This window comes from Octopus sinensis, linkage group LG1, assembly GCF_006345805.1.
Source record: "Octopus sinensis linkage group LG1, ASM634580v1, whole genome shotgun sequence".
Taxonomy (NCBI): domain Eukaryota; kingdom Metazoa; phylum Mollusca; class Cephalopoda; order Octopoda; family Octopodidae; genus Octopus; species Octopus sinensis.
The window spans coordinates 71,519,615-71,547,602 of record NC_042997.1 but is presented as its reverse complement, the minus strand read 5'-3'; the positions used below and the strand labels follow the sequence as shown (position 1 = coordinate 71,547,602).

Sequence of the window (27,988 nt, the reverse complement as noted above, 5' to 3'; positions counted from 1 at the left end):
ATTACTGAATGTCTGATTTTGATTTGTAGTGTTGCTGTTATCATTGCTGTTGTTGTCACTGTCCTCATTCTTATTGCTGCTAACGTGAATCTATTTATGAATAATTACTGAAAGAGCTAATATATTTTTAATTAGTTGAGGGTTTACAGTAAGGGAAATATGAATCTTTATATAAGTTGGCTTTAGTTATATCATCGTCGAAAACAATGCTTAGGCCCATGCTTTGGAAAAATTTAACTAACCTGTTTTTAACACTAGTTTTTGGTTAAAAACATTTTATAGGTAGAATAAACAATCGTTACGATATAGACCTCCATTGATGTTTGGGAATTGGTCAGCTAACTCATGAAGGATACATATATATACTGTCCAAATACACATACACACATATATATATATATATATATATATATATATATATATATATATATATATGTATATATATGTAGTTATATATATACATAAACATACATACATATAAATATATATATTAGACCGAATGAGATAGCAAATCCAAGGCTGAGAGGAGTTTTCAGGACATTTATAAGGAAATAGTCTTACAGCTGTTTCTGGAATATTATGGATATCTTTTCATCAGAGACGGTGTGAGAAAATATTTGAGTTGGAATTATGATGGAAAAGATCGGGAATATAGAGGGAAATATGAGAATGAAAGTAGAAATAAGATATGGAAAATTTTCGAAGTAACGCCGACATTTTATTTGCTGCTGACAAAAAACTGCGCTTGCCCGGTGGATTTGAAAAATTATAATGTATAAGCACGGGGCACATGCTGGATTGCCTCGTACTTATATGTTGATGAAAACTTCGCCTAGAAAATTATTTTATTTGCTAATAAAAGTCAGAAACCATGGTCCAGGAGATAGATGGTAAAAGTTTTTATTCTTCATTCCCTTCGAAGTTTATCCCTAATAGCGGTTTGGATTTTGGCTGTTCCTTCTAGCGTGTCAGGAATTCTATGACGGATACCTCTTATGTGTTTAGATGTACACTGTATTTATACATATGTATGTATATTTATATATAGCTTACCATAATCTCTTTGGTTCAAACGCAGGCAACCTACATATTATAGGGTATCATTGATTGGGATGCTTCAAACATTTAGAGCACAGAATTTACTTATGTATTCATTGTTATTAAAATATATGATAACAGAACCATAAACCTATATTTAGTGCGTCGGGCAAAATGCGTAGCAGCATTCTTGAGTTCAAATTCTGCCGAGATTGACTTTGCTTTTCATCTTTACGGGGTCGTAAATAACTCAAGTGCTTACTTTATGAGCATGTTATTTTCAACAGCTGCGTAGACTGCTTTTTCCAGTGCTTCACTTCATGCCAAAATATGTTGCAATTGCCAAACTTAATCTAGTTTGGGACACCTCAGCACAAATAAAATAATAGTGGTCTTCTCCGGTGGCAGGTGTGTTACCTGGATCATCCTAGTTTGAAACAAGTTCATCATATTCACTTTGTCATGATACGGACTCATGTCATTCGTGACCTACAGCGTTAAAGCTGACCTGAACTATTTAGTAAGAGCAAGGCTTAAGCTAATCGTATGGAAAAGTATACAACAAATAACATGAAAGTTCTGAAATGGTTGTTGACCGCAAGATTCAGTATTATTTTGCATCGTTTCGCGGAGTTCTAGCAGATTTATCGTCTGATGGGTCGCAGTCAAAATTCAAACAAAATTTTATATGCTGCCACTGCCATTGTAATCGGCTTCATGACACACGACCATAAAGTTGGATTCGATAGAAGTAATTCAGAAATATCTGAGCTTCAAGACATCAAGCATAAATTACACAGGGAATTTATCGACCTTAATTTCAGTTGAAAGGAACGTTAGAAAGTTTAAATCGATTTTGCAAAGAGAACTAAAGGTAATGACGAACATGTAATGGTTGTTTATATACAGATTTTCAAATAGCTTTTGAGGGAAAAAAAAAATGACTCCAAGACGATTTACAACTTGTTCAAACATGTATTATTTTTCTCTTGCCAACAAATGAGTGCTCCTCTCTTCTCTACATATGTTATACTGGAAGATGTATTTCATTGAACCTTTTTCAAATCTATCCATAATAGGTAAGAACATTCAAGAAAACCATGTTACCGAAAGAAAAAAAAATGGATCATAATCTTAAAGGAAGTCAGAAAATGCTATTAAACAGATCAACCCAGGAAACTACCCACCCCCACACAAATGATTAAACAAAAGCTGACATTATTAAATATGGAAGGAATGCTTGTATGTGTATGACCGTATGTCTTATGTGCTTATGTTTACGTTTGTGAGTGCTTTCGTATGTGCGTATCTTGTTGTTGCATACAAGCGTCCCTTCTCTCAATTTCTCTCCTCTCACAATCACTATTTATATTTTACTCTCTTCTTTCTATCATTTATCTCTCTTTCTCTTTATATCTTCTCTTTGTTATCCTTCCTCTGACTATTTTAGCAACACACACACACACACACGATTTATTATAATAAAGCTAAAGAGAACGAAATATTTATCTTAATATACTCTTTTGTAATGTTTCTATCACGACATAATATTTTTTTTTCTCAAAAGATTTACCTAAGTATTTTTATTCCACATTTTCAATGCTTCAGTAGACATATCACTGAAATTATACGAACTTAAGATACTATTTATTATATCCAGACAGATTGGTAAATGAAGAACGAAATTAATCTACAATCACCAAGCACATTTGAGAGTTTTAAAATTTCACGAAGCACAAATCTTAATAATTAAATCCTGATACCCATTTCAATATTGGCGTATAAATGCATAGTTCAATAGAACACACAAACTTCTATAGGTAGTGTATATGTAAGATTGCATAGCAAAACAAACATATCTATTAAACAAGCTGTACTTAAATGAGCTTTAGGTAAAAGGTACCATTGCAAACCTGCCTGATAATCTGAAAATGCAGGTTTATCTCTTGACTGAACGTCGGCAATAATTCGTGCAACATATAGTTGTCATTTCCACACATCTCACATTACGATGCTCATTGTTGGTGCGTTGGCCATATATGCATACATTAGCTATGACTCGAATAAGCTCACCCTCTCACGTACACCGTTCAAACACAGGAGAATAAGTGAAGTAAACGAGAGTTTACGAAAGGGAAAAAATTATTTATTTATAAGTTTTAACTGTTTGTTAGTGATGGCTATAAATATCAGGTGAATCTGATATTTTCAGAATAGTTTCTCCTCTTGGGGAATAATTAGCTATAACTTGCTGTCTTTGGCTCGAAGTATGGCTTTCACAATGTCAAAATGTGATACCATAATGGTAGTCGTAAGTTCATTTATACCTTAGCACATATGATTTGTTAGTCTTGAAGTAAATCTTCTCAATCTTCGCTAAGCTTTTTATTGAAAAGCCTCAAAATTACTGAATGTCTGATTTTGATTTGTAGTGTAGCTGTTATCATTGCTGTTGTTGACACTGTCCTCATTCTTATTGCTGCTAACGTGAATCTATGAAGTATCAGAGGTTGGTGTGTTTGCCACTGTTATGAAGCCGTTAAACAATTCGTTTGTTTCATTACTGGGCAATGTATCCATATGAGTGTTTAAAGGGTAATCAGCAGGTAATGGCTTATCAACTATAGATCTATAGAAAGATGACTGGGTTGAATTTGACATCTGCACGATTTCTGTGGAGTTAGATTTTGGTGCTTCATTATTTGAACAATGATAATACATGGGGATGTTTGAATGCTCAAATTCATTGTCATTGAAGTTATATTTTCCAGCTACAAAATTACCATCCGTTTGCCCGATTTCCGAATGGCCAAAATAGCTAGATGGATATACACAAAGGTTTGGGTAGCTGAGGTACTGTCTTGGTGGACAAAATAATTGTGGTCCAACTGGTGCAATCTGTTTATGAACAGAACACTCGTTTGCTTGGTATACAGGTAATGAATATGGACACATATGCATAGGTGGTTCCTGCTCCACGTAATTTTTGTTGCTTGCATTAACCACAGGAATTAATCCTTTAGTTTAAAAGAAAAAGAAAATATTAAAAAAAATAATACAAAGAAACAAAAATCTATTTCTCATTCATATTTGTTATCGATATTTTAATCAATAAGCATGATTTGAACTTAAACGGTCGAAAATATCAAAATCCCCACTATAAATTACCTTGAAAGTTTCAAACCGATGAAAACAGATCTAACATAGTTACATGCGAATTGAATATTTCTGTATTATTGGTTGCCTTGACTAATCATACATGCACATACTTTCTACTCAGAATCTTATCCTTCCAAGGCGGCGAGCTGGCAGAATCGTTTGTCGTTGTTTTTGAGTAGAAAGTGTGTACGCTACATGTGAGTTCCGTTATTGTTAACCTGTTATTTCTTGAATTGTTGAATTATTATTATTACTTGAATTTGTTGGAAATTTTATTTGTCTTCCCCATTTATGGGCGAAGTTGCGAAGAACATTACTACGAAGAATAGACAATTGCAAACAGGCAGTTATGCTGCAGTGACTGGCAAAAGCCTGTCAGCGGAGCTACTGCAGGTCCATGAAATAGAAGTCAAAGACAAGGACTTCAAGAAATACAACACCTTGTTGAGAAAGGAGGGAGACAGTCTCAGACTGACGCCTCCCAAAGAAGTTATTGAGAATACGGAAAAGAGAACTATCATCTATAGAACGCTAAACATAGCGTCGGAGAAAGTAGAGATAGCAGCCGTAGAAGCGGTAGAGGGATGTTTGAAAGAGGTGACAGAATCGACTACCTTCTACACCAGAGGACGGAAGTTCGGCACGATAGAGGTGCGCTTCGCAAACGAAAATGAAGCAAAAAAGCACTCCACTGTAGCCTTGAAATCAGCGGAGTGGGCAATACTACCTACTTACTGTAGCAAACGTGCGACCAGAGTAAGGATAGGTAGAATGCCCCCTGAAATTGACGAGGCATGGCTGGTGGCAGCCATACTCTATCATACAGAGGAAGAAGCAGAAGTTTTTAAAATGTCAAAGACTACGGAGATGAACTGATAGGGATACGGGCTAGAATCAATAGTCCATATAAGGCTGCCAGACCTCCACAAGATTGTGGAAGAGCTGGTGTTGCCAGACGAGACCAGATTAAGGATTGTTGTGGAGGTTAGACTTCCAATATGTTTTGCGTGTGGATTAAGGGGACACATGAAGGCCAAGTGTCCCCAGAAACACGAGGAGGAAATAATAGAAACAGAAATCCAAGAAGAGAGTACAGTTGTAGCAGAGGAGAAAATGGACGAGTAATTTAGGGTGGTGAAAAGAAAAAAGAATTTAGAATCACCACCTAAAAGCCCCAAGGAAAAAAAAAAGAAAAAGAAACGAAGAAGAGAAGAAAGAAAAGAAAAATCAAATGAAAAAATCAAGTAAAATGCGAACTCAGGAACCGTTGCCTTCAACCAGTAAGGAAGAAGAAGCACGACAGAAGAATGAAAATGAGACAGCGAATTTGAGACAGAGAAAATTGTGTCAGACGACACAATAAGAATTAACCGCATAATCCAACAGTAGGCCTCTGATATGTCTCATAACCATTACCGCACTTGTCCCCACGAAATTTCAAATCTTTCCTGGGTACCCTGTATCTATCATCGTTCAGGAACCGACCAAATAAGCACTAGATGAGCATTAAAGTTGATAAAGTTGACTGTATCGTGTCATTACATGTCTTCGCCACGTGTTAACTAATGATTTATGTCAATAAATCATTGAAATACTTACGGATTTCTGGATTTAAAATGCCACTTTGTATAGGTTTCGAGTTTGTTGAGACAGTGGTGGTCAGTCGACTGGGAATGGAATGATCTTTGAAGTTTTTCTTGTATTCAAGAAGTGTTATTTCGTCACTCTCTGCAGTTCCAGTCATTTCTAATCGAGGTTCTTTACGGATAGCATATTGTAGATGTGTATCTGAAAGTGTTTGGCACGTTATTTTATATAGCATACTATAAATAGGATTCGAAGAAACAAATAAAAATTAATGCGTTTGATTAACAATGGAAAGCTTATTCAAAGATCGCTCAGAAGAAAGATAATTTTCAGTTTATTACTGGTATTTTATTTTTTACCAATGACAAAGTAACTCCGACAGGATTGGCATGTAAATTCCTAATGAGTATATAGTCTTGTTCAATACTATTTTGGGTATTAGAACCTTTGGTTTGACTTTAATGAACATATAAAGCTTGTATATTAGATGAAAGGCGGTTGGAAGTATACTGTTAATACCTATATTAGGAAATTGGCTGTGCTTTGGAAATTTTTTTCTGCATAACTCATTACGGAATACTGATTTATCAAAATAAAGCGCCGGGTAAAATTATTAGCGGCATTTTGTCTGACTTTATGTTCTGAGTTGAAATACCACCGAGGTCGACTTTGCCTTTCATCCTTTCGATAAAACAAGTAGCAGTTGAACACTTGGGTTGATGTAATCAACTTACGCGCTCCCTCGAAATTGCTGGTCTGGTGTCAAAATTTGAAACCAATTCGTTTTAGTCATTAGTATGTATTATTATATCGATATTTATGTATTTAAAAATACACTTCAGCCGCAACCCGTTTCAATTTTTAATGTAGGAACCAACAAGGGAACTTTTAACTGGTTGTTGATACTTTTAAGGAAAAAATAAAGTGATTCAGATAATTTCTTATTACATTCTAAGATTAGTATAACTAGTATATTCTTCTGCTTATTAGAAAGACAGTGAAGTATAATTCTATATTGTTTTTTATAGAGGAGGGACACATTGGATAATGTAATTCTAGGTATACTATGCCTAAAAAAATTGATCATCATGTTTGGAACACCCGGGTTAACAATTTTTGTTTTAATTTGTTAAAAAATACGATACCGAAAGGTAAAATTGTAATGCCTCAGTAGAGACATCACTGATTACTTTTTGTTGTAATTTTATGAAAAAATAAAGCGATTCATATAATTTTATATCACATTCTGTCAGCCCAGATTAACACTTATTAACAATTATGTACAAGAAAAACTTAAGCGTTTTTGCCTCTGGAATAAAAGCAGCGCTGGTGATGAAAAGCAAACTTATGTTTTATATTCTCAATGTAAGAAATCATTTACTCACATGTTAACCCCTGGAAATATTACTTAAAGGCATTAACCCCCACTCCATACACATATGATTTTGATTTTTCCAGTTTCAGCTTATGAGCTGTGGCCATGCTGGGGCACCGCCATTTTGCTGGGGCACCGCCATATATAAAAATGTCATTAATTATTTTATGGGATACAAAATAATTATAGCATAATTAGTAAAGGATCTCACCATTTGTCTCCAGGTACTTAGAACTTGTAGTTCCATCCATTTCGTAATTAGGTCTCTTGACTGGTGACGTTGCAACATTTGCCGAACTATTATTGGACACACTTTTTGTATCGAGCCGTTGTACTTGTTCTTCATGGCTAGACAAATGGAATTAGTGTGTGTGTATGTATATATATATATATATATATATATATATATATATATATATATATAAGAGAGAGAGAGAGAAAGAGAGAGAGGATAAACAATAAGAAAAAAGAATAAGAATAACGGCTTCTAACTCGTATGCGAAGTAAATTGTTTAACAATGGCTAAAGCTCAAGGGAGGATTTGAACTTAGCACTGAAACATGAGATGATCCTGCATCTATATTCTTAATTCGATATGAATTGTATTTATTCATGGTATTCATTTTCAACTAAATTGGGTAGCATCCACAGAAGTTTTCATATCATGTTCAGAGATATTAACAGTTTGTATCTTTCTGTCTCATAGTTAAAATAGATTGTATAACGTTCATGCGATTATACACTATTAGTTCATTCATTAGTAGACCGACTTCATATTCAGTCAGCTATCTGCAACTCATTAGTGAACTAAGGCTCGTAAAAGATCTGAAACGCAACATGGTAGCAGATGACTTGAAATCCCGATCCATGAACTAGAACGCTAATAACTATTTCGCCGCTGCGCTAGAGCATGTTTATCTTCGTCTTTTTTTCCAACAAACACATTAATAGCTTTTTGTATACTTGTGCGATTTACCTTGATAGATTGAAATCCTTCGACCAAACCCTCCTCCTGAAATAAGACGGCAGAAATTGAACTAGGACATGCATGTCACAAAAGTACTCAGTTTTACTCTTGATAGTTCTTACAGTCGTGACATACGCTATTTACTGACAAGTAAACTGGGCCATTGAGATTTAAGAATCTTTCAGAGCAGAAACCGCACAAGATCAATGGAAAGATACGAACTACCTTCTTTATGAATTATGTCCGATACAGCTGTGGCTTTCAGAGAATGTTATTGGATGTAAGTACAATGAAAAAAAAAGCGACAGGAAACAGCAAAAATACCCAAATTCGGAGACTGGAGTTAGTTTATTCGACGTGTAATCTTGATCTTTATTTGTTTTGATAACTTTTTGCACCGGAGCCGTTGTTTCTCTGGATGATGCCATATTCGGCTGATTACATTTCATTATATTCTCTTTCACTACGTAGTCTTTACTGAGAATATTTGTAATCTGCAATGAAAATAAACGACTTGAATCCATACAAATTTACAAACTACGAAGGCGATTATGCGAATAAGTTCATACAATGTCATTAATGCAGTACTTTTGAACAATGTGCATCCACCTTGCTGCACCATACTCAATACAATTGTGTACCATATTGAATGAGGTACATGGTGAGCTAATCAGTATAAGCAATAGTTACATGAAACAGTTTTAGGATGTACACTTGATACTATTGAAGTTCTTTAAAATATATTTCGTATGTCTTAGAAGTAATGAGAAGAGTGGCTTCCTGGAAATAGCATTGTAGCACCAGATGAGTATCTTTATTGTTTAGATATACAGTCTCTGTGACTACGTTATTCAAATGCATTCGTTAGAAAAGTGTTATTTGAAAGAGTTCTGACTGCTATCTCTAGCAGATCAAACAAGAGCAAAATGTTCCCTCTTTTTTCCAGTCACAGAAGTGATTGGACAGTCATTTCAATGGTGTATCAGCAAACTTGAAGATTGCAGAGTGAAACTATTAGAAGTTCAAGTTTCTAATGCTGGTTTGTTTTTGACTGAGTGCGAATACCCTAAATATTTAGGAATGAAAGAAATGAAATACACGTTAAGTGTTATGAATTTGCCAATGGCATAAAAATATCTTTGGGTAGTTGAACTCCTGATTGATACCAGATAGCAAATTTGTACCCTGTCATTAGAGTTTTATTTGTGGTCAAGATAATATTTTCAGTATCCGGGAACACCTAAATAAATAAATCCAAAAACTGTCACAAGTGTATTTGTAAACTACACGGTAGCAGAGTTATGGAATTCAGAAATATTTTGTTGGCTTACTGGTTTTTTCAAGGAAGTCACATCCAGCAGGGTAGCGTCATGGACCTGAGTAAGATTTATCCTATCGACTCAGCACTAACAAATCTGTATTTCAGCACTTACCGAACTCTGTTAGCGCTATAGTCGAAGGAAACTTGAGCCAGCTGACAATCGAAGCCAAACCAAATTCTAGAATTCATCAGAAGCTACTGCTTGTTCTATCTTCAATCTAAAACATCATATATTTTCCAGAGGTGATGGATACCTCGACACTATTCTAATAGTTTTAGAGTAATAGAAGTAATCGCGTCATTCAGAGAAGTTATTGTTGACAACAAACTAGTCATAATGAAGGCATTAACTTAACAGTAATATACTGAAATTGGTCAATTAGCTGTTTGTTACAACACAAATAGTCTTAACAACTTATTGAAGAGCAGCTTTCATGCATGGGCTGCTACAACTGATGAAGAGAAAAAACACTGAAATGCAGCGAAAGTGAACTCGATTCATTAAAAGATCCCAACCAACCTCAATTTTTTTACCCATGTGTAATATGTAGCAGAAAGGCAGAATAGCCTAATCAGTTATTTTTTAATACATTGCTTCATTAATAATTTGATATATAGAAACATTAATAAAAAAATTTTTAAATAAGCAGATTATGATTTTTTTTTACCTGAGACTGTAATTCTTGTGGTAAGATAGTGTTGACTACTTTTATGTAACTAACACCTAATTCTAAAATGGACGCCATGTCAGTTTTCCTGCCTCTTACGTATGGTAGTAGTACTCTTAATTGACTACAGCTTTCTTTAATGCGTTCTCTGGAAATGAATGAATAAATACGTTAATAAAATCCAAAGCGATGAATTAACGGTTTAGTACTACATACAAATCTAAGACGGTACTGCTCTAATGCATGGATATCAAATTCTTAGATCGTATGCCAAAATAGAACTTTTAGTTGTTTGGTAACGACTCATTTACCAACTTGTTACAACTAAGTAACATACTCACTTCCATCTGTCTTAAGAGTAACTACTAAAACTGCCTGAGCTGGTAACATGTCCATCACATATAGGCAGGTCCACCTGACTCACTTCCATCTTCTCCACTTGTCATCAATAGTGGGTCCCACTACTCAAGGTCCACATTGATTGCTTTGCATAAACCTCCATATGAAGCAAATCATCCTTCTGGAAACTATTTGCCAACATTTCCCGCCAAGGAGACTGAAATGGAACACATTTCAAGCTAAACATCAGCCTGAGCAAACAAGAGCAAGATGTTTCCTCTTTTCAATGGTCATTTCAATGGTGTATCAGCAAACTTGAAGATTGCAGGGTGAAACTATTAGAAGTTCAAGTTCCTAATGCTGGTTTGTTTTGACTGAGTTCGAATACCCTAAATGCACTTTGTCCTACGAAGAAGGCAACGTGAAAAGAGTCATTCTGGAGAATCGTACATTATATGAGGCAAAAAGAAAACTTTCAGTGGTGTTCAGAATTACATATTATTATATATCGTCCAGATTGTTAATGTTTAATCCAATGATAGAGAGGTCGTCTCCAGGCAATATATGGGAAATATTGTTCAGGAAATTAGTTTGAGGTCAAATTTCTCAGTTCATTTCGTTGATGATTCATTTGACAATTATTGTGGTGAAATGGATAAAGGGAAATCTTATTCTAGATATGATGCCAAGTAAATTCTCTAACAAGAAAAACTGGACTTGGCACACTAAACTAATGATTCACACATCAAATTCAACACGTTCAGTTAAGATGTCCTTTAGTATATATTTAAGTCAAAGAATACAGTTAAGGGATTGCATTCGACGCCGACGTTGTACAATGTTTACAACAAAATATGAACCTTCTGGCTGACTGTCTGGTAATGTATTAACTCAACTATCAATGCTCACTCTTAACGAGTAATGATTAAGGATACCACATAAAACTGCAAACAATGTTCTACGTACCGACGTAACTTTTCCTTGGCTGTATGATCATGTCCGTTAGAAATGTTTGGAGATTTCAACTGAGCAGTGACTGTAGTTATATTTGTTTGGTCTAGCCTGATAGCATATTGGTCGTAATCACGGATATGAGGCGGAATTCCTTCATTGCCATCAACACTGAAACCAGTTTGAAAAGAAAAAAAAAAGTGATTACTAATACAGAGTTACATATTTTGAGTAAGTTATAATGGATAATATCCATTCTAGTATTTTAAATCGCACCTATATTATCTACTCTTGAAAGTAGATCCACAGCAAGTTTTAAAATCAAATGTAAAAATGAAGTAATATCACATATGTGATAAAAATGAAGTAATATCACAAAGTATTTAGTTCAGCGCTGTAATGATTGTAACAACTAATAATAATCCTTTTTACTATAACTCACACTTTTGTCTCCTCTTTCCCAGAGTAAGTGATAATTAATAACCAAACTTCAGTTTCCAACTCCTTATCACATCAAGTGCTATTTATAACCTCTGACCTCTCCTGTGCTGCGCTGGAAGAGGAGATCCACCAGACTCTCGACCCGAATGTAGTAGTACTAAAGATGAATCGATTTCGTTTTCTTCCATTCTGGCTGTGACCAGTAATGCTCTAGAAATGCCGTTTGGCAACAGCCATGGCCTCGACCTCTAGGGCCCAACTGTCGTTGCTGTTTGCCTCCTGCTTTTTTTCCCCTTTACCTATTTTGGACAGAAGGCCTTCATATGACCGTCTGCCTTGCACATCCATTCTGATTGACCTCTCTGTTCCCTCAATTTAATACAGTTCAAGGGCGTAGTCTTGTGATAATCGATCTGGACATTGAGTTTCCTGCATACCCTACTCAGCCATGTTGTTGCACTTCCATGCTTACAACCTGTCAATATACTTGCACAATGGCATCAACAAGCCAGATGTCAATGCTTGTGTCAATATCTTTGGCCGTGATCCTTGCATACTTATAGAGTGACACTAGCCTGTGACATGCTAAATCTGCCCCCTCACCTGATTCTCTGACTATACAAATGCTCCATATAACCCGTCCCGATCTAGAGTGAATACATCTTACCACACAGGATTTAATTACTATTGTTGATCGAAAGAAGACAGAAGGGATCGTTACCTCTTAAATCATAATACAGCGTGTCCTGCGCGACAGCCTTCATTTCAAGGGAAAACCAATGTAGTTAATTTAGGCTTCGAGTCATACAGTCACACCCTACCATAAAGCATGTACTAAAATGGCTCATTATTATGCAATTAAGATATTAGTTTCAAATTTTGGCACAATGCCAGCAGTCGTGGGTTAGAACTCCGAAAGAATAAATGGCAAAGTCGACCCCGGCAGAATTGAACAAAGAACGTGAAGTTGAAAGAAATGTCGCTAAGCTTTTTATCCGGTATGCTAACAATTCTGCTACTCGCAGACTTCAGTTAGGGTATTAACGACACAAATGAAGTGGCTAGAGCTAGAATTCGAATCCTGTCAACAAGTTCTCATAAAAAATAAAAGACAATATTTGTTTTTTTAAAGAAACCACTTTAAAGGGCTTTGATACACTTGAAAAAGTGGTGTTTTAGCAGTCTCTAAAGCGTCAAATTGAGTGCCTTACGATACAGGTTTCGGCTCGCTACGCTCTGAGTTCAAATGCCGCTGCGGTCAATTTGTTTTTTATTTTCTAGGGGTCAATAAATAAAGAACAATCCAGATACGAGGGCAATTCTTCTCTCTTACCCTTTCTCTCTGGAAGAAATCGGCTGCAACTCTGGCTATTTTAAAACTACCAGTTTTAAAATACTAGGTTACAACGTATGTTTCAATAGTGCTTCTACGACTCCATCAAACACCATTTCTCTTGAAAGTTATGTGGATAGACGTTTATAGAATAATAGAAGCATGATTGAAGATACCACAAAGCATTTGTACGAATTTTAGGCCAGTACCTTAATAAGAACTATTTCAATTCGATATACTTACTCTGATAGATTGGTAGAATTCTCTGAGCAAGAATTAGTATCACTTGAGCAAGTCTCTTCAGTCACTTGTTCCGCTTTAAGGAAATATACATTTTTTAAAGTATGTTACAACTTGAATATATCAACAAATACATGAAATAAAAATAAAAGAAATACTTATGTATACTTTCTTTCTTCAAACAATAACGATTGTTTCATTGACTTGAATAGAAGTTCAGTTCAATTAAACATTCGTCATTTATATAATATTTGAAGGCAATGAACCATAGAATCATTCTAGGGATGGACAAAATGTCTTGCGAATTATAGTTGCTTCCTTTTACGTTCCGAGTTCAAATTCCGATTTATTCTTCGAGATTCGATGAAATAAATAAGTACTGGTTTTGATATACTTGAGCATTTTCTCGCAACAAAGTGTGACTGCGCATATCAGAAATAAATCACTTGTATTATATTTAAATGAGTGAAAATCCAAGCCCAGATTAATTCCTATAAAGACACACACAACTAACCTGGATTCAGTTGAACAGATGTCAATTTGCTGTATTTATTTTTGACAATGGACTTAGTGACCGGCTGAACAACGGTTTCATCAATACCATGGAGTTTAAGATCAACTGAAAAAAAAATGAAATAATGAAGTTTCGATTAATTAGGCCATAGCTTCAAATTAACAAATATTAATAAAATAAACGAACATAATTTCCTCAGTTCCTATTTTTTACGGAAATTGTTTTCTTTTGATTTGCTTATGTATCAAACAAAGGGATTTACATGAAATACTTTTCTTTGCACAGTCACACCTTATATATTATCTTTCAATTACATCTGATAGAGATGGCCAAGAATTCAAACAATAAAGTCAAAAGTTCTGGTGGAGGTACCTGACTTTTATTCACCCGATAAAGTTTCGGATTAATTCAAAGAACTGAGCAAAACAAGTGGGTCAAACTTTATTGTTGAATCATCCTTTTGACTCTCACAGACAAACAATTGAAAAAGCTGCGATGAACATCAGTTTTGGTGGAACTTTTTAAGTGTCTGAATAACAAATCTGAAGTTATGCAATATTATATTTATTTCTTTACTACCCACAAAGGGCTAAACACAGAGGGGACAAACAAGGACAGACAAACGGATTAAGTTATTTCTTTATTACCCACTAGGGGCGAACATAGATGGGACAATACAATCTGATGATGGGGTCAGACACACGAATGGGTTTTACAAAAAAGCGAATTTTAAAAATTTACAGAAATTTACAAAGATAGCAAGAAATCGAATGTTGGAACAGACCGGAAGACATTACGGGTGGAGTGGGTGCGGGTTTAGCTCTGACCCCACGAGCCCCGCCTCCCCACTGATACTTTTGGTTTCGTTTGGTTTTACATTTATGTTGTATCATTCACTCGCAACTTTCGTGCTACATCTTTCCATCGTTCTTCATACACTCTCTTAGTCAGGCATATTCTCTCCAGCCCTATCTTCCTTTTCAGGTGAAAGATGAAATAATTCATCAAACCAGGGCCGGAGATGAACTTGCTGACTGTAGACCTTTCATTCTCGTCTTCCATATCACCTCTTTCGCAATTGCTACTACAACGAGAAAACGAAACTTACCTTCATTCGCGAGGAAATCCGGTGGGTCAATTTTTGTAATCGACTCAGTCGACAGCTGTACTCTTCGTGTACTTGACAACAGCTGTTCGGCATAAACCCACACCTCAGACACGTCCGGACAATGAACAATAGCGTGCGGGACGTTTTCCCTGTCCCGCCCGCATCTTGGACATATCGGATTGTCTCGGCCACCGTGCCTTGCAAGTTTATCCCGAACAGGTAGAGCTCCTCTGTAGCATTGCCATGCCAGAGACTTCTGGAAGTTGTCCAGTGTCTTCGGCTTGAACGTACGTCGGAACAGACTGGCCAGCTGATTATCGTCGAGACCTAGGGTTTCCCCCAAGGTATCTTCACATTCCGCCTCTACCAACCCTCTATAGAAGAATGTGGTGGAACCCCCACCGCAGGCGTTACCCGAGCGACGGACTAGCAGGAGAGCCTTGTGACACTCCGTGTACCAAGTACCAAGTTTCGATCTACGATTCAGCCAGGTTTCCCATCCACCGAAACTAGTGAACTTGGGAAACATCAGTTTTGCTAGCGGAGACCACACCCGTTCACCATCCAGATAGAGCCACAGATGTCTTAACCTCAGCGCATGTCTGCGCATCATCAGCCAAGGCATCCCTAGCCCACCCTTTAACGGTTGTTGACAGCAAGTAGAGCGTTTCACAAGTGGTTTCCCGCCCTTCCACAAGAAGTAGAAGAGCTGTCTTTCCAACTTGATCAACCACGAATCAGGGCAAGGAACGACGGAAAGGCGGTAGGTGATAACCGATGCGATAAACACATTGGCCACCTCCGCCCTCCCTTTCAGGGATAGCCAACGCCAAGACCAGGTCTTGGCTACTGCAGCCACCTTGCTCGTTACTTCGCCCCAATTCTTCTCTATTTGGAGGTCTGATTTTGAACGGCTTCGACAAGAAGCCGTTCACCCGAACTACCGAGTCGATGTTATCATAAATTTGGATAATCCACCTGAGGAAGCCAAGGCTCAGCCCGAACTGTGCCAGAGCAGATACCAGGTAACGATGGTCGACTCTATCAAATGCTTTAGATTGGTCTAAATGGACCAGAGCCCCACCCTTGCCAGAATCGTTATTAAACCCCTCTATAGTGTACCGCATTAGATGGAGATTATCCTGAATGGTTCTGCCCGGAACGGCACATATCTGTGCCTCCCCGATCAGACCATCCGCGACACGCGCCAATCTTTTCGATAACACTTTGGCCAAAATCTTCAACTCTGTGTTTAGCAGAGTGATGGGCCTGAAATTATCAATGCACTCCCCCTTGCTCGGGTCCTTTGTGACGAGTGTCACTACTCCCCGGCGCACAGATCTGGGTATGAGCCCGTTCTGCTGCCAGTTCGTATAGACCTCCGCCAGTAGGTGCCCGAACAAGTCTGGCATACTCTTATATAACTCATAGGGTAGACCATCCAAACCCGGCGCCTTGCCCGCGCCGCAGTCCGCCATTGCCTCAACCACCTCCTCAGGCGTGATTGGCCCTTCACAGCCCTCCGCATCTCGCCCCGATAAGCGCGGCAGCCCATCGAGTAGGTCCGTATAGGCCCTCCTCCTGTCCAGTCCGCCGCACTCACCGAAAAGCTGAGCGAAGTGCTCCTGAAAGGCCTCACACATCTCCTCGGGTTCGTTTATCAACTAACCTTGTTGGTTCGTCAAAGATCGAATCGTGGCATCGTTACCACGCTTGGCTTCCACCACTCGGGCCCATCTCACGGCGTTGATTCCTTCACATCCTATTGCGCGGATCCTAGCCCTGACAATGCAGCCCATGTGTTTGGCCTCGAGGTGCTGGTTTAACACCAGTCTCTTGGACGCCACCTGAGCCGCAGAGCCAGTTTTCAAGGCTTCCTCTAATTCCTTAACTAGAGTAGTTTCCCTCCTAGCCTCTCTAGCCACTACTCCTATGCTATATCTAATTGACTCGAACTTGATGGCTCGTTTGAGGGCGTACCACCATTTATTATTAATGATGGTACCAGATAGTGCCCTCTGAATTATAGTCCTAATCCGGTCTTTGTACTCCTTAATCGCCAAAAGGGACGTATTAAGTTTCCAGTAACCGGATCCTCTATTTTTAACCTTATCTATGTCAAGCTTACAGGTGACCATTTTATGATCACTGTAGCTGATCGGGTAAAACTGTGGACACTTAGCTATTTTTCTGTCTACTTTTCTAATTAGTATTCTATCTAAATATGACCTGGAAGATCCGTCGCTGTTTGACCATGTCCACAATGGAGCGTTCGGAAATTCCAGCCTATAAGGATCTGCTAGCTCAAAGCGGCTTAGCAGTTCCATGAAGCCACTGTTACCTTTTCTATCTGAACGCGAGCCAACACAATCTACATCCGCTTTGCAAATTGTGTTAAAGTCTCCTAGCACAACTAATGAATGCGAAGTACTAAGAAAGTTTTCTAGTTCACGAAAATAATCACTTTGCCCTGTATGGGTGGGTGCGTAAATTGCAACCAGTCTGATAACTTTACCGTTACTGAACGTCAAATCCATGACGACCAGCCTACCTTCTGGATCTGCAAAAATTAACTTTTTCTCAGAAACCCGGTTTCTTTTTATTAGGAACAACACCCCACTTCCGCCAGTAGGACTGCCAGGAGAGAAAAAACTCTCGTAGCCGTCAAACAGCGGGAGTAGACCTCTTGGCCCCTCTAACCGGGTTTCTGTAGCAACAGTAACATCTAAATTACGCGACCTGATATCGTGCAGGAAGCGACCTTGCTTCCAGCCTGCTCCCAGGCCGCGCACATTCAAACAACCAACATAAATGTAATCCATTACTTACCTTTATATCAGTGGTTCGGTTTTCTCTTTCTCTTCTTTGTTTAACTCTTTTTCAGGGCCTCGTGGGGGAGTCTGACGTAGGCCCTCGAATATATGTGGAGATGTCACATCCATTCTAAGTGGGCCTACGTCATGGAAGAATTCGGATTTTATCCGTCCGTAATCCTTCCGGCCTATCCTGTAAACTACATAGTCGTTCTTTTTCCCTATTCTCTCCACTTTGGCCATAGCTGCCAGTACGTTTCCAAGTCTGTTATTTGATGCCTTAACGGCCATATACGAGTTCATCGACTCTCTTTTCTTTTTTAAGTTCACTCTGGGAGGGGTGGTTTCACAAACGGATTAAGTTGATTATATCGACCCAGTGCGTAACTGGTACTTAATTTATCGACCCCGAAAGGATGAAAGGCAAAGTCAACCTCGGCAGAATCATGCAATATTATATTACACGAAAAATGAAATCAGAAGGACGTTTGTATCAGTGACATTTATCAATTAATTTGCAGAATCAATCATATAATCCATGATTTTGAAGACAAAGAGTGTTGGGATTTATTCCAGTTTTCATCACTTCAAGTGACTGAGAGTAATTTTACTTTTCAGGTCATTTAACGCAAATTTTATTAATGAGAGAAGATGAATTAACACAAGAGCCTATAGAAAGATAAGGAAACTATAGCATTTGTAGTAGCTTTTCGGCAAATATTACATATATACCGCGTTCAGATCATGCCGAGGATTGTCGTTGCTTGTCTTATGAGGTCAATGAAAATAAGTACCTTACTTGTGCTAGTATCAATTATTCTAAGCAATCAGATTTCCTTAACCTATTATACCAATACCGGAACTCATTTGTACAGTGTTCGATTGGTGGCGCATGTTTAAAACAAGATGGATTGGGCTATTTGAGAAGCATGAGGGATGAATACTTGAAGCGTCTTTATCAAGGAACTGGTACAGAGATGACGGCTCATGTAATTCAATAATAAATATAATAAACTTTAGAAAAACTTACCATCAATTTCAGTGGGAGAGACTCCGATAACAATAGCATTTTTGTTATATTTACTGACATATCTAAACAACAAGAGATATTTTCTACATCAAAACGAAATTAACAACAACGGACAAAATACAACTGTTTTCAAACAAAAATAGCAGACTTTTATCTTATAACTTTCTGATATTCTTTTCCTATGCAACAGTGCGCTATGTACAGTTGATAATTAAACTTTCGAGATATGATTGTAGCAAAGAATGCACTAAATCTTTTAGATATTTTGGAGAAAGATCTGCAAGACAATCCTGTACTGGAAGTTAAACAGCTTCCTAAGTATTTTCTTGAAAAATTGATGAAATTATACTAAGAGAATCGACTGGATACATTAATGGATAAACTTAAGTATGTAGGTGGTTTGATTGATAATGAATAGCTACTGTAGAAATTTTGTGTTTAGATAATCTTCACAAAAAAATCTTAGCGATGCAGTAGGGGGTATTATAAGGAAAATGTCCAAATTAAAAAGTAACGCTGTAAGTCTCGTAACTAATGCTATCATTTCATAAGGTTTTGGTGAATTGCCTATAAGAACCGAGTCTAACTCCATGTCTTAGCGATTTTCATTCAGCCAGTCTATGATTAATATACCACGATATTTAAGATTACAGTTAATTTTTGTATTAGTTTGAGAAGCAAGTGCTACATCCTCAAGACACTAAGTTGCATGAAGTGAATTATATGTTCTTCCTTACAAGCTTCTACTTTACAAACGAGAGGAGTACTTTTACAATGTTTTGATGAAAGACACCGCCACGTGCTCTACAGACCAATCAATAATGAACGACTAAACCAAACCACTCAGCAGCATTACATAAAATCTATATTACACAAATAAAGCAAACTAGACAAAATTTAGGAAAATATTTTCCTGAAAACGACTTACCTAATGGAAGTTGTAAGACTAAGTAATTCTTGATTGACTGGTGAGTTTACTAGAAGCCATATCAAGCTATAGGCTTGCCTGTTGCACATCTCATACGCACTTTCATCATCCATACATACTTGCACTTGATGACCAATAGTGAGCCGGGCTATTATTTCAGTTAGTTCTGTACACCATTTCAAGCTGCCTATCACTAAAGAGACACCGGCTGAGCACAACGGAGTTGATTGTGATGATGATGAGGCAGTTGAAATTGGTGAGCAATCTGAGGTTTTCCGTTGAGTAGCCGCAAGTGTTGAGATTGGAGAAAGTGACTGAGCTGAAAGTGGTGATTGTGAAGTTGAATTATTAAGGCAACTGGGACACTTATCTTTGAATGGTCCTGAATCACACAATACTTCTGTGCTTGTTTGAATCAAATCTGACGAAGAATCATCTGAAGTTTCAGGACTGGAATAATCGGCACAAGTATGATTTTTTTCATTGCCATCGTTGACCTAAACAAGAAAGTGCATAATAAATGACTTCTAGTTTAAATTGATTAAGTTCTTTTAGCGAAAACAGTGTGTGGCACGTTAAGCATTAGCTGAAAAGCTATGAACGAAAACTCTTGTATCTCGTAATCAGAACAAGATCTCAAATCCAATGTTATAATATTCTAAGAGACGAGACTGTAGTTACGTCCCCGTTCGTTAACACTGCCTCCCAGGAGGCCTTTAACTTAAGGTGTTGCAATAGTCGGGGCAGTACATAGCTGTACTTATCAAGGCATCTTTAGAAGGCACAATCGTCGTCAGTTAAGTTTGTCTGTTGATCGTAGATACCCGAAAACGCCAGTGACCGGATGAAAATGATTTACCCTCCAGTTGCGATGCTGCTGACATTTGCATTGTACATATCTCCCGTTTCCCGTGCTATGACAAACGAATGCTTTTGTGGAAACTGGCCGAAAGTTAGCAAGAAGATCAGGCAAAAACGGCTGCGATTAACTGGTTGTTGTGCGCACTGCCCTGAATTGGGAGCATCCAAATTAGTCTTGTAGAATCCACTTCATGGGGATGTAAGAAGAGGAAAACGTCGTCACACATCAACAATTTGATTGCAGACACTAGCCTGGAATGTATCCAAGACCTCGAGGCAGTGAGGTAGGGCAAAGAAATATGGCGGCTGGACTTTGTTGCTGCATCCCGGGTTGGAATCCGGTCATAATAGTAAATATTGCATTCTCTTGGGAAGGACGGTAGTATATAGCAAATAACTTTTTCCACTTTGCGAATCGACAGAATCCTCACCAGAACCAAGCGCCACCGCCATTGAAGGTTGTTGGAAGATAACTGTCTTATTTATACAACCTATGCTGCTACAAAATACCAACCAACAACTTTTCAGCTGGTGTCTGATACTGCTTTCCTTCGTTGTTATTACTACTACATCCCTCATTCCATCGAACATTTATATTAAAGGATAGACAGGGCGGTGAGCTGGCAGTATCGTTAGCACGCCGGGCGAAATGTTTAGCGGTATTTCGTCTGCCGTTACGTTCTGAGTTCGAATTCCGCCGAGGTCGACTTTGCCTTTCATCCTTTCGGGGTCGATTAAATAAGTACCAGTTATGCACTGGGGTTGATATAATCGACTTAATCCGTTTGTCTGTCCTTGTTTGTCCCGTCTGTGTTTAGCCCCCTGTAGGCAATAAAGAAATAAAGGATAGACGATATTTTCGTAGCCAGAAGACATATATATTAAGTTTTCCAATAGAATTCATTACCGTTATAACTATTCGAATATCAAGAATTAATTAAAACCAAGAAAAATAAGGAAATAATTAATCTGAGTGTTCGTAAACTAGTGATTAAAAAGTCACCGATAGAATAAATACCAGACGTACAAAAAATTATGCGATCAAATCGTTCTTCAAGGTGGTACTTCAGCATGGCTGCAGTCTAATGACTGAAACAAGTAAACGATTAAAAAATGTATATTATAACTAATTAAAAATAGACTGAGAAAAATAAAATGCAGATATTTTGGGTACGGAAAAGTTTAGCGTTTAAGGGAGATAATTATAATTATAATTCTAAGTTTTCTCCCTTGATATTATTTTTTGCCAGTATTAAACATGATAAAAGTTGATTGTTAGCTGACGACTAAAGTCAACATCTTATAGTTTGTAACTATTTAACCCTAGGCTAACCCTCACTGGACACGCCTATGATCATTGACGTTCCAATTGTGACTGTTTCGTCTTTTCGTATATTTATGACCACATGGTCTTATAAACACTGTGTTTTTAAGGGTATTGGATATGGTTTCAATGAGTGATGATTGCTATCTTTCGTAAGCTGAGTGATTACATAGTGGTTCCTACCTTTGTTACACGTCACGTCAGACTTATAGTATCATCTTTTTATAGTTTGAAGAGTATGAAGAGCTGGAACGCAAATAGAATTACACTCTCAACGCAGTTGTTTGATTTGCTAGAAATAGATCCATAACTTTCTGAAATAGCACTCTACCGTTTATATTTTATTTTGAGAGGGACATTAATTGTTTTAACAGAGATGGCTAGCATGCCTATGATTATAAATCTCCTTGATTACAGATAATCTGGAGTTAAAAAATATCCTCCTTGGTGCCGAGTAGTATTCATTAATTCTCAATGGCTCCATCCACCTAGTTGTTGATAAGTAAAAATATACAGCTGTAATCTGTATATCATTGATTGCACACATTTCTTCTTTATGCACTACTGAGCTGAAATTCTCTCACCAATATACCGATATGGAATGATGCAAGAATTTGGAAAGTCCTCAATGATGTTTCAACAATGATATAGAAAACATTCCTTTTCAATTCATATACACTTCGGTGTTGTTTTCTAGTCTTTTATCATTAAAATTAATAATGAAGTTGAAGGCGTGAGGCTTAGTGATTAGGATATTCGCTTCACGATCATAAGGACGCGAGTTCAGTTCCCGGTGGCGCCTTATTCCCGTTGCTCTAGTCCGCTCATTTGGTGAAAATGAGTAGTACAGGTATTTCAAAGGGCCAGCCTTATCACATACTGTGACACGCTGAATATCCCCGAGAACTACATTAAGAGTATGTGTGTCTGTGGAGTGCTCAGCCACACGCATGTTAATTTCACGAGGACGCTGTTTCGTTGATCAGATCAACAAGAACACTAGTCGTCGCAATCATCGGAGTGCTATTAATAATTGAGGTTCACTACAGGTATATTTTTAGTGCCATTTTTTGATTCACTACATTCAATACGTTAAGAATCACTTAACAAATATAACAGCGGTGGGATATCTAGACAGGGTCACAGCATTGATACGGTGTTGCATTTTTCAGCCTACCCAATTGTATAAGTGATTCGGCCGAGTTTACAATCGATATTTTAAAGGTTGTTCGCCTGATAATACTTTGAAGGATGACTCGTGAATTCAGCAGTAAAGCTCATGAAACATTTTGAGCAAGCTGTACTGTGACCATAGAGAATTAAATTTTCTTGACAATGTTACAATACAATCTGGTGCTGTTGGAACGACACTGAGAACTTTATTTGTTGCAATATTTGAATGGCGCTCTCAAAACCGGTGATGAACATCGGTCTTTCCAATCTTTGCGTTTTAGAAGCATATAACAGACTTTCAGATTGTAAATGAGTCAACACATCAGACAATCGAGAGGAAAGTCGAAGATTCATCTATACACCAGCTGTGCGGCCAACAACTTAATTATAAAATGATCCAATACATCTAAATATAGATGAATACAGTAGTATCTAGGAATAAGCTCCGTAGGTTGCACTGGTAATAAGGTGGTGTTAAATTTCAGACTTAAAGCTTCATGAGGAAAACTGTCAACGTTCCTCGACAACAAATTTAAACGACAGTTTCAAGTTTACTCAAACGGACTTTGAGATTAGTCGCACGTCTATTCATAGGGTTTAGCTGGTAGAATTACAGACGACAGCTAATTTTATACTGGGCTAAAAGCATGAATGGTTGTAGGCTTCCAGCGGACCAATCACCGGCTCACTATATTTCTAAAAGTGCAAGGGACCAGAAACTGTAACTCGACGGAAAAAAAAAAACTGCTCGGGATATTGTTTTCTAAAGTATTGGTTTTTCAGTCTCCTCGTTGAAATATACATAACCGTTATATATACTGTATCTTGTGTGTACAAAAAGATATACGACTGATACTGTTAAGTTTAGAGCACTACGTAGATTATCATCATTCAATCTGATCCTAGTATAGTAGTTGAGCAACCAACCTACTTAGTAGTATTACTAGTTATGCAGAGCAAATGTAGAACAGGTTTATATTATTCTTTCCTACGTACGTTTCACCATTGTCGCTGTTTGGAACAAATGATAGAGTGTTTTTTTGCAATGCCAACTTGGCGACGAACTGGTAGAGTTGTAAAGGGCGTCGGTTAGTATACTGCGCAGTATATATATATATATATTATATATATATATATATATATATATATATATATATATATATATATCTCAGCACATTGAGTTCAATTCTTGGAGTTCACCTTGCTTGCTGAGTCTATGATTAAGATGATACCGCCAACTGGACTCTCGAAGGAAGGTGAGGCATGTTTTCACTGCACGGTTGCAGTAGTAAAAGAATGCATGTGGCGAACAAGAATGGAAGGAGTCGCGATAGGATCCTTTGTCTCGGGCCCCGGCTTGCTCACTTACTTCAGATATCATCTGAAGAGCAAAATGGGGCCGGAAAAGAGGATCTTACCACGGGGTGTGTATGAGAAAAGATGGAAGGAAGTGGAAAAAAAGGTGGGTGTCAGAAACCCAGCTTAACTATGGAGGGAGGAGAGGAAACAAAAGCTGCGGGGCCTTATAAATTGCCGGGGTTTAAAACTTCGGTAAGATCGAAAGTTTATGTAATGTTATGATATTCTATTGGTCATGTAAAGGACAATTTACAGACGAATTTTTATAATGAATAATCCAAATGTTATGGAAAATTTTTAATCGAACCTCCTAACTGTTTTTTGCATGTATGTCCTGTATTTGTCCTTCTATGTAACGATTGTATAATCATAATAAAGAAATATGGAGTTCACCTTGCTTTTCATTCTGTCGGAGTTGATAAAAAACCATGTTGGTGGATTGGTGAGAAGTGTAAGAACATTTGACAGGTTGCTTTGCGGTATTTGTTATGCTGATTTCAAATTCGGCCATAGTCTACTTGCATGGTAGATTTATCACCCAGTTTAACTAAACTACACCGTCCATTCTGTTGCGAATTTTTTTTATCAGATATCAAGTTTGAGGACCCCTCCTTTTTGCCCTCTGTGACATGTGAAAATTCGTAGTGCGTCCCAGCAAATTACACTGAATGATACAAATCTGGCTGTAAATAAGTACCAGTAGAAAGTGTTGCTTAATATAAGGAACACAAACCGCTTATGACGGCTAATGATTACAAATGGGTAATACTTCTGCGGAGAACCCCAACACCGAGAAAAAAAGAAAAAAGTAGACAATGTGTTTCACTCTATAATAGAAACGGAATTATTGATGTAACAACACTCCTAAAAGTTTGACGTTTATCAAAGTATATTGTGCCAAAATAGCGTTCACATGTACAAATTCTACGTGTCTTCAGAAAGACAAGGCACTTTGGATATTGTAGTCTGAGCACATTTTATGAAAATGAAACCACCATGCACATAAAAACCAAAAAGATAGTTAAAATATCTTCTTTGTATATAATGGTGGCAAGTTTTACATCATCTGAAGTCATTAGTTGAACTATTAGCCCTCTTGCATTCTGGGGGTGGGTGGGTGGTGGAGTATCGGAGCGTTTGAACGACATTAGACTCCAACAAATGCCCATAAAGTAAATGCATCTATCTAGGCCTCGATCGTAGCCTGTTAACCTGTACCTGACGGCCGCGATTGTGGCCCGTCGCGCTTTTTGTGTTAAGTACCAACTGGAGTGGGCATGGGTGGAATGCTTTTGATCATAGGTTTGTTCAATCAGGTTTATTATCTGTAGCTATCACAAGTTTTGAAATTTTAAAATAAAGTGAAAATTTTCAAATTTCAAATATTAGCATAATTTTTCACATTGAATCTGATTGTTATACACTTATTCCAGAAAAATTTTAGGAAAACGTTAGAGATTTAAAGTTTGATCATTACTCCAGCAAAAAAAAAAAAAAAATTGGAATCTGGTATTTTCTACGTGATAGCTGCCTATTTATTACAGAATGAAATCAAAAACATTACAACGATGAATTTTTATTTAATAAAATAAAAGCAAAACATTACAACGACAAAAGTTGAAGTTTTAAGGACTGAAATAATGTGAAAAGATCGAACAGATATGTAAATAATTCCAAAAGGAAAAAACGAAATTTTGCGAAAAATTACAAAAAAATGTACGTTAGTGTTTAAGGTTAAAGTTAGGGTGTAGGGTAAGGGTTCAAACGATTGAATAGGCAAGTAAATTATTTAAAAAAGAAAAATTACAGAAAAAAGAAACTATATTATAGTGTAGTAATAGTTCAGTTCTTGTAAACAAAGTACATTTTTTGTAACGACAATTCAAAAACGGAAGTTCAGAAAATAGTCACTCGTCAAAGAAAATACGCAGGCAAAAAAAATACACGTGGTGGTAGTTTTAAGCGCTTTAGGTGCTTATAGTAACAGCTTGCTTGTTACAATGGAAACCGGCATCAATGTGCCCGTAGCTTTCGACTAAAATTACTCAAAATTTGCAAACTTTGAAAGCCATTGACTTTTTATTCATTCATTTATGGTAAAAATGAATTTCATCTTCAGAATTAGTATAGAAAACTTTATCAGTACTCTCGATTTGAAAACAAGTGGAACAAAAAGGGGAAAAAAAAAAAAAAGAAAACGTGACAGCAAAGATAGCAGATTTGATATAGAACACTGGGTAGGTTTCGAAATTCAGAAGTGTGACATCCATTCTCCTGCCCCCTAAATGCCGCTAAGTGGTAAACATTTAATCGGGAATTGAAAATGCTTCGCTTTACCTTCTTCCTTGGAGCCCACCTTTAACTCTACATCATTATTGTAAAAACTTAAGTAAAACTGCTACACGTATATTTCAAATTCAGCGTAACTAAAAAGTGTGCCCTGCATACCTTGTTTCCTCATGTATTTCTTAAACACTTTTTAAAAGAAATTTTCCATAGATACGTTTTCTATGGGATGCACTACGATTAAGGTTTTTAAATTTTATGAAGATAAATTTGAATATATCTCCGGAAAATTTTACGGAACAATAGCATTTTAAAGGAAGTCATAGGGAAACAAAGATGTGGGGTATACGCTTATGCAGTTAAGGCTCCATTCGTTGAAGACTGGCTGTTAGCGTGAGAAGATAACCTTACAAAATATCATTAATACATTTTAATACAAAATGCCAAAAGTACTACAATTTATAAGATTAAAAGAACACCCAAAACCATTCCTGTCTTTCAATACATGGCAATATAGCAAGACATAAGAAAAAAAAATGGTTTGCATATATAATGTACTCATAAAAGTAAATATAAGAGAATTGTTGAAAGCAAACTTGAATTTTACGGGTAGTTTAATAAACCTTTGATTTTCTGAAGCATACTTTAAAAACTATAATACAGGACATGGTATTTAAGTTTTAAATTTAGCAAATTACACCTAAAAGAGATGTATTCAGGGAAGGCTATAAAACAATGAATAAAAGGTGAATAAGTGGAAACTGAAATGAAATTACTAGCCCATTCGACACAATTTTTTTTTCTATACGGTCGTTACATAGTTAAGAGCAAAAGACAACACCTACCACTTGATCGAAACCAATTTCAAACTCGCATACAATATCATCAATATCCATCGAAGTAAAATCAATTTCCTTTCGACTATTGAAGGTTCTAGATATTAATTGCGGTTATATATATAAAGCAGTGACATTGAAGTCTAGAAATACAATCATTACTGACAAATGTAGTATTTATGAAAGTACAACCCAATTTAAGTCACGTGATAATTTACCGCTGAATTTTGAAAAGAAAAACAGGTGTCAAATTTCCGTTTCTTCAGCAATATTACAAAAAAAAAAAAAGTATGTATGTATTGCAATAAAATATTTAGTGAATAAAAAAATAATTCAA

The 27,988-nt window shown here is 37.0% G+C and overlaps 1 protein-coding gene across 1 annotated transcript; it reads right to left on the bottom strand.

The window, feature by feature from the left end:
• Nucleotides 1–27,819, bottom strand: LOC115212551. Its single transcript, XM_036501847.1, has 12 exons — nucleotides 27,661–27,819; nucleotides 19,813–20,309; nucleotides 18,885–18,946; nucleotides 13,934–14,038; nucleotides 13,423–13,495; nucleotides 11,421–11,576; nucleotides 10,116–10,263; nucleotides 8,451–8,620; nucleotides 7,371–7,507; nucleotides 5,797–5,985; nucleotides 3,535–4,055; nucleotides 1–102 (listed from the first exon to the last, which is right to left on the bottom strand). The coding sequence occupies exons 1-12, from the start codon at nucleotides 27,709–27,711 to the stop codon at nucleotides 91–93; spliced, it is 2,121 nt and encodes a 706-aa protein (XP_036357740.1). The 5' UTR covers nucleotides 27,712–27,819; the 3' UTR covers nucleotides 1–90.
• Between the last annotated feature and the right edge of the window lie 169 nt (nucleotides 27,820–27,988).

What these genes read in the sequence shown, in the direction of transcription:
- LOC115212551 (XM_036501847.1), bottom strand. Translation starts at nt 27,711, where the DNA reads ATGGATATTGATGATATTGTATGCGAGTTTGAAATTGGTTTCGATCAA. An exon ending in ATCTGTTCAACTGAATCCAG is followed by an intron (nt 13,496 to 13,933) that starts GTTAGTTGTGTG and finishes ATTTCCTTAAAG; the next exon opens with CGGAACAAGTGACTGAAGAG. An exon ending in CATTTTAAATCCAGAAATCC is followed by an intron (nt 4,056 to 5,796) that starts GTAAGTATTTCA and finishes TTTAAACTAAAG; the next exon opens with GATTAATTCCTGTGGTTAAT.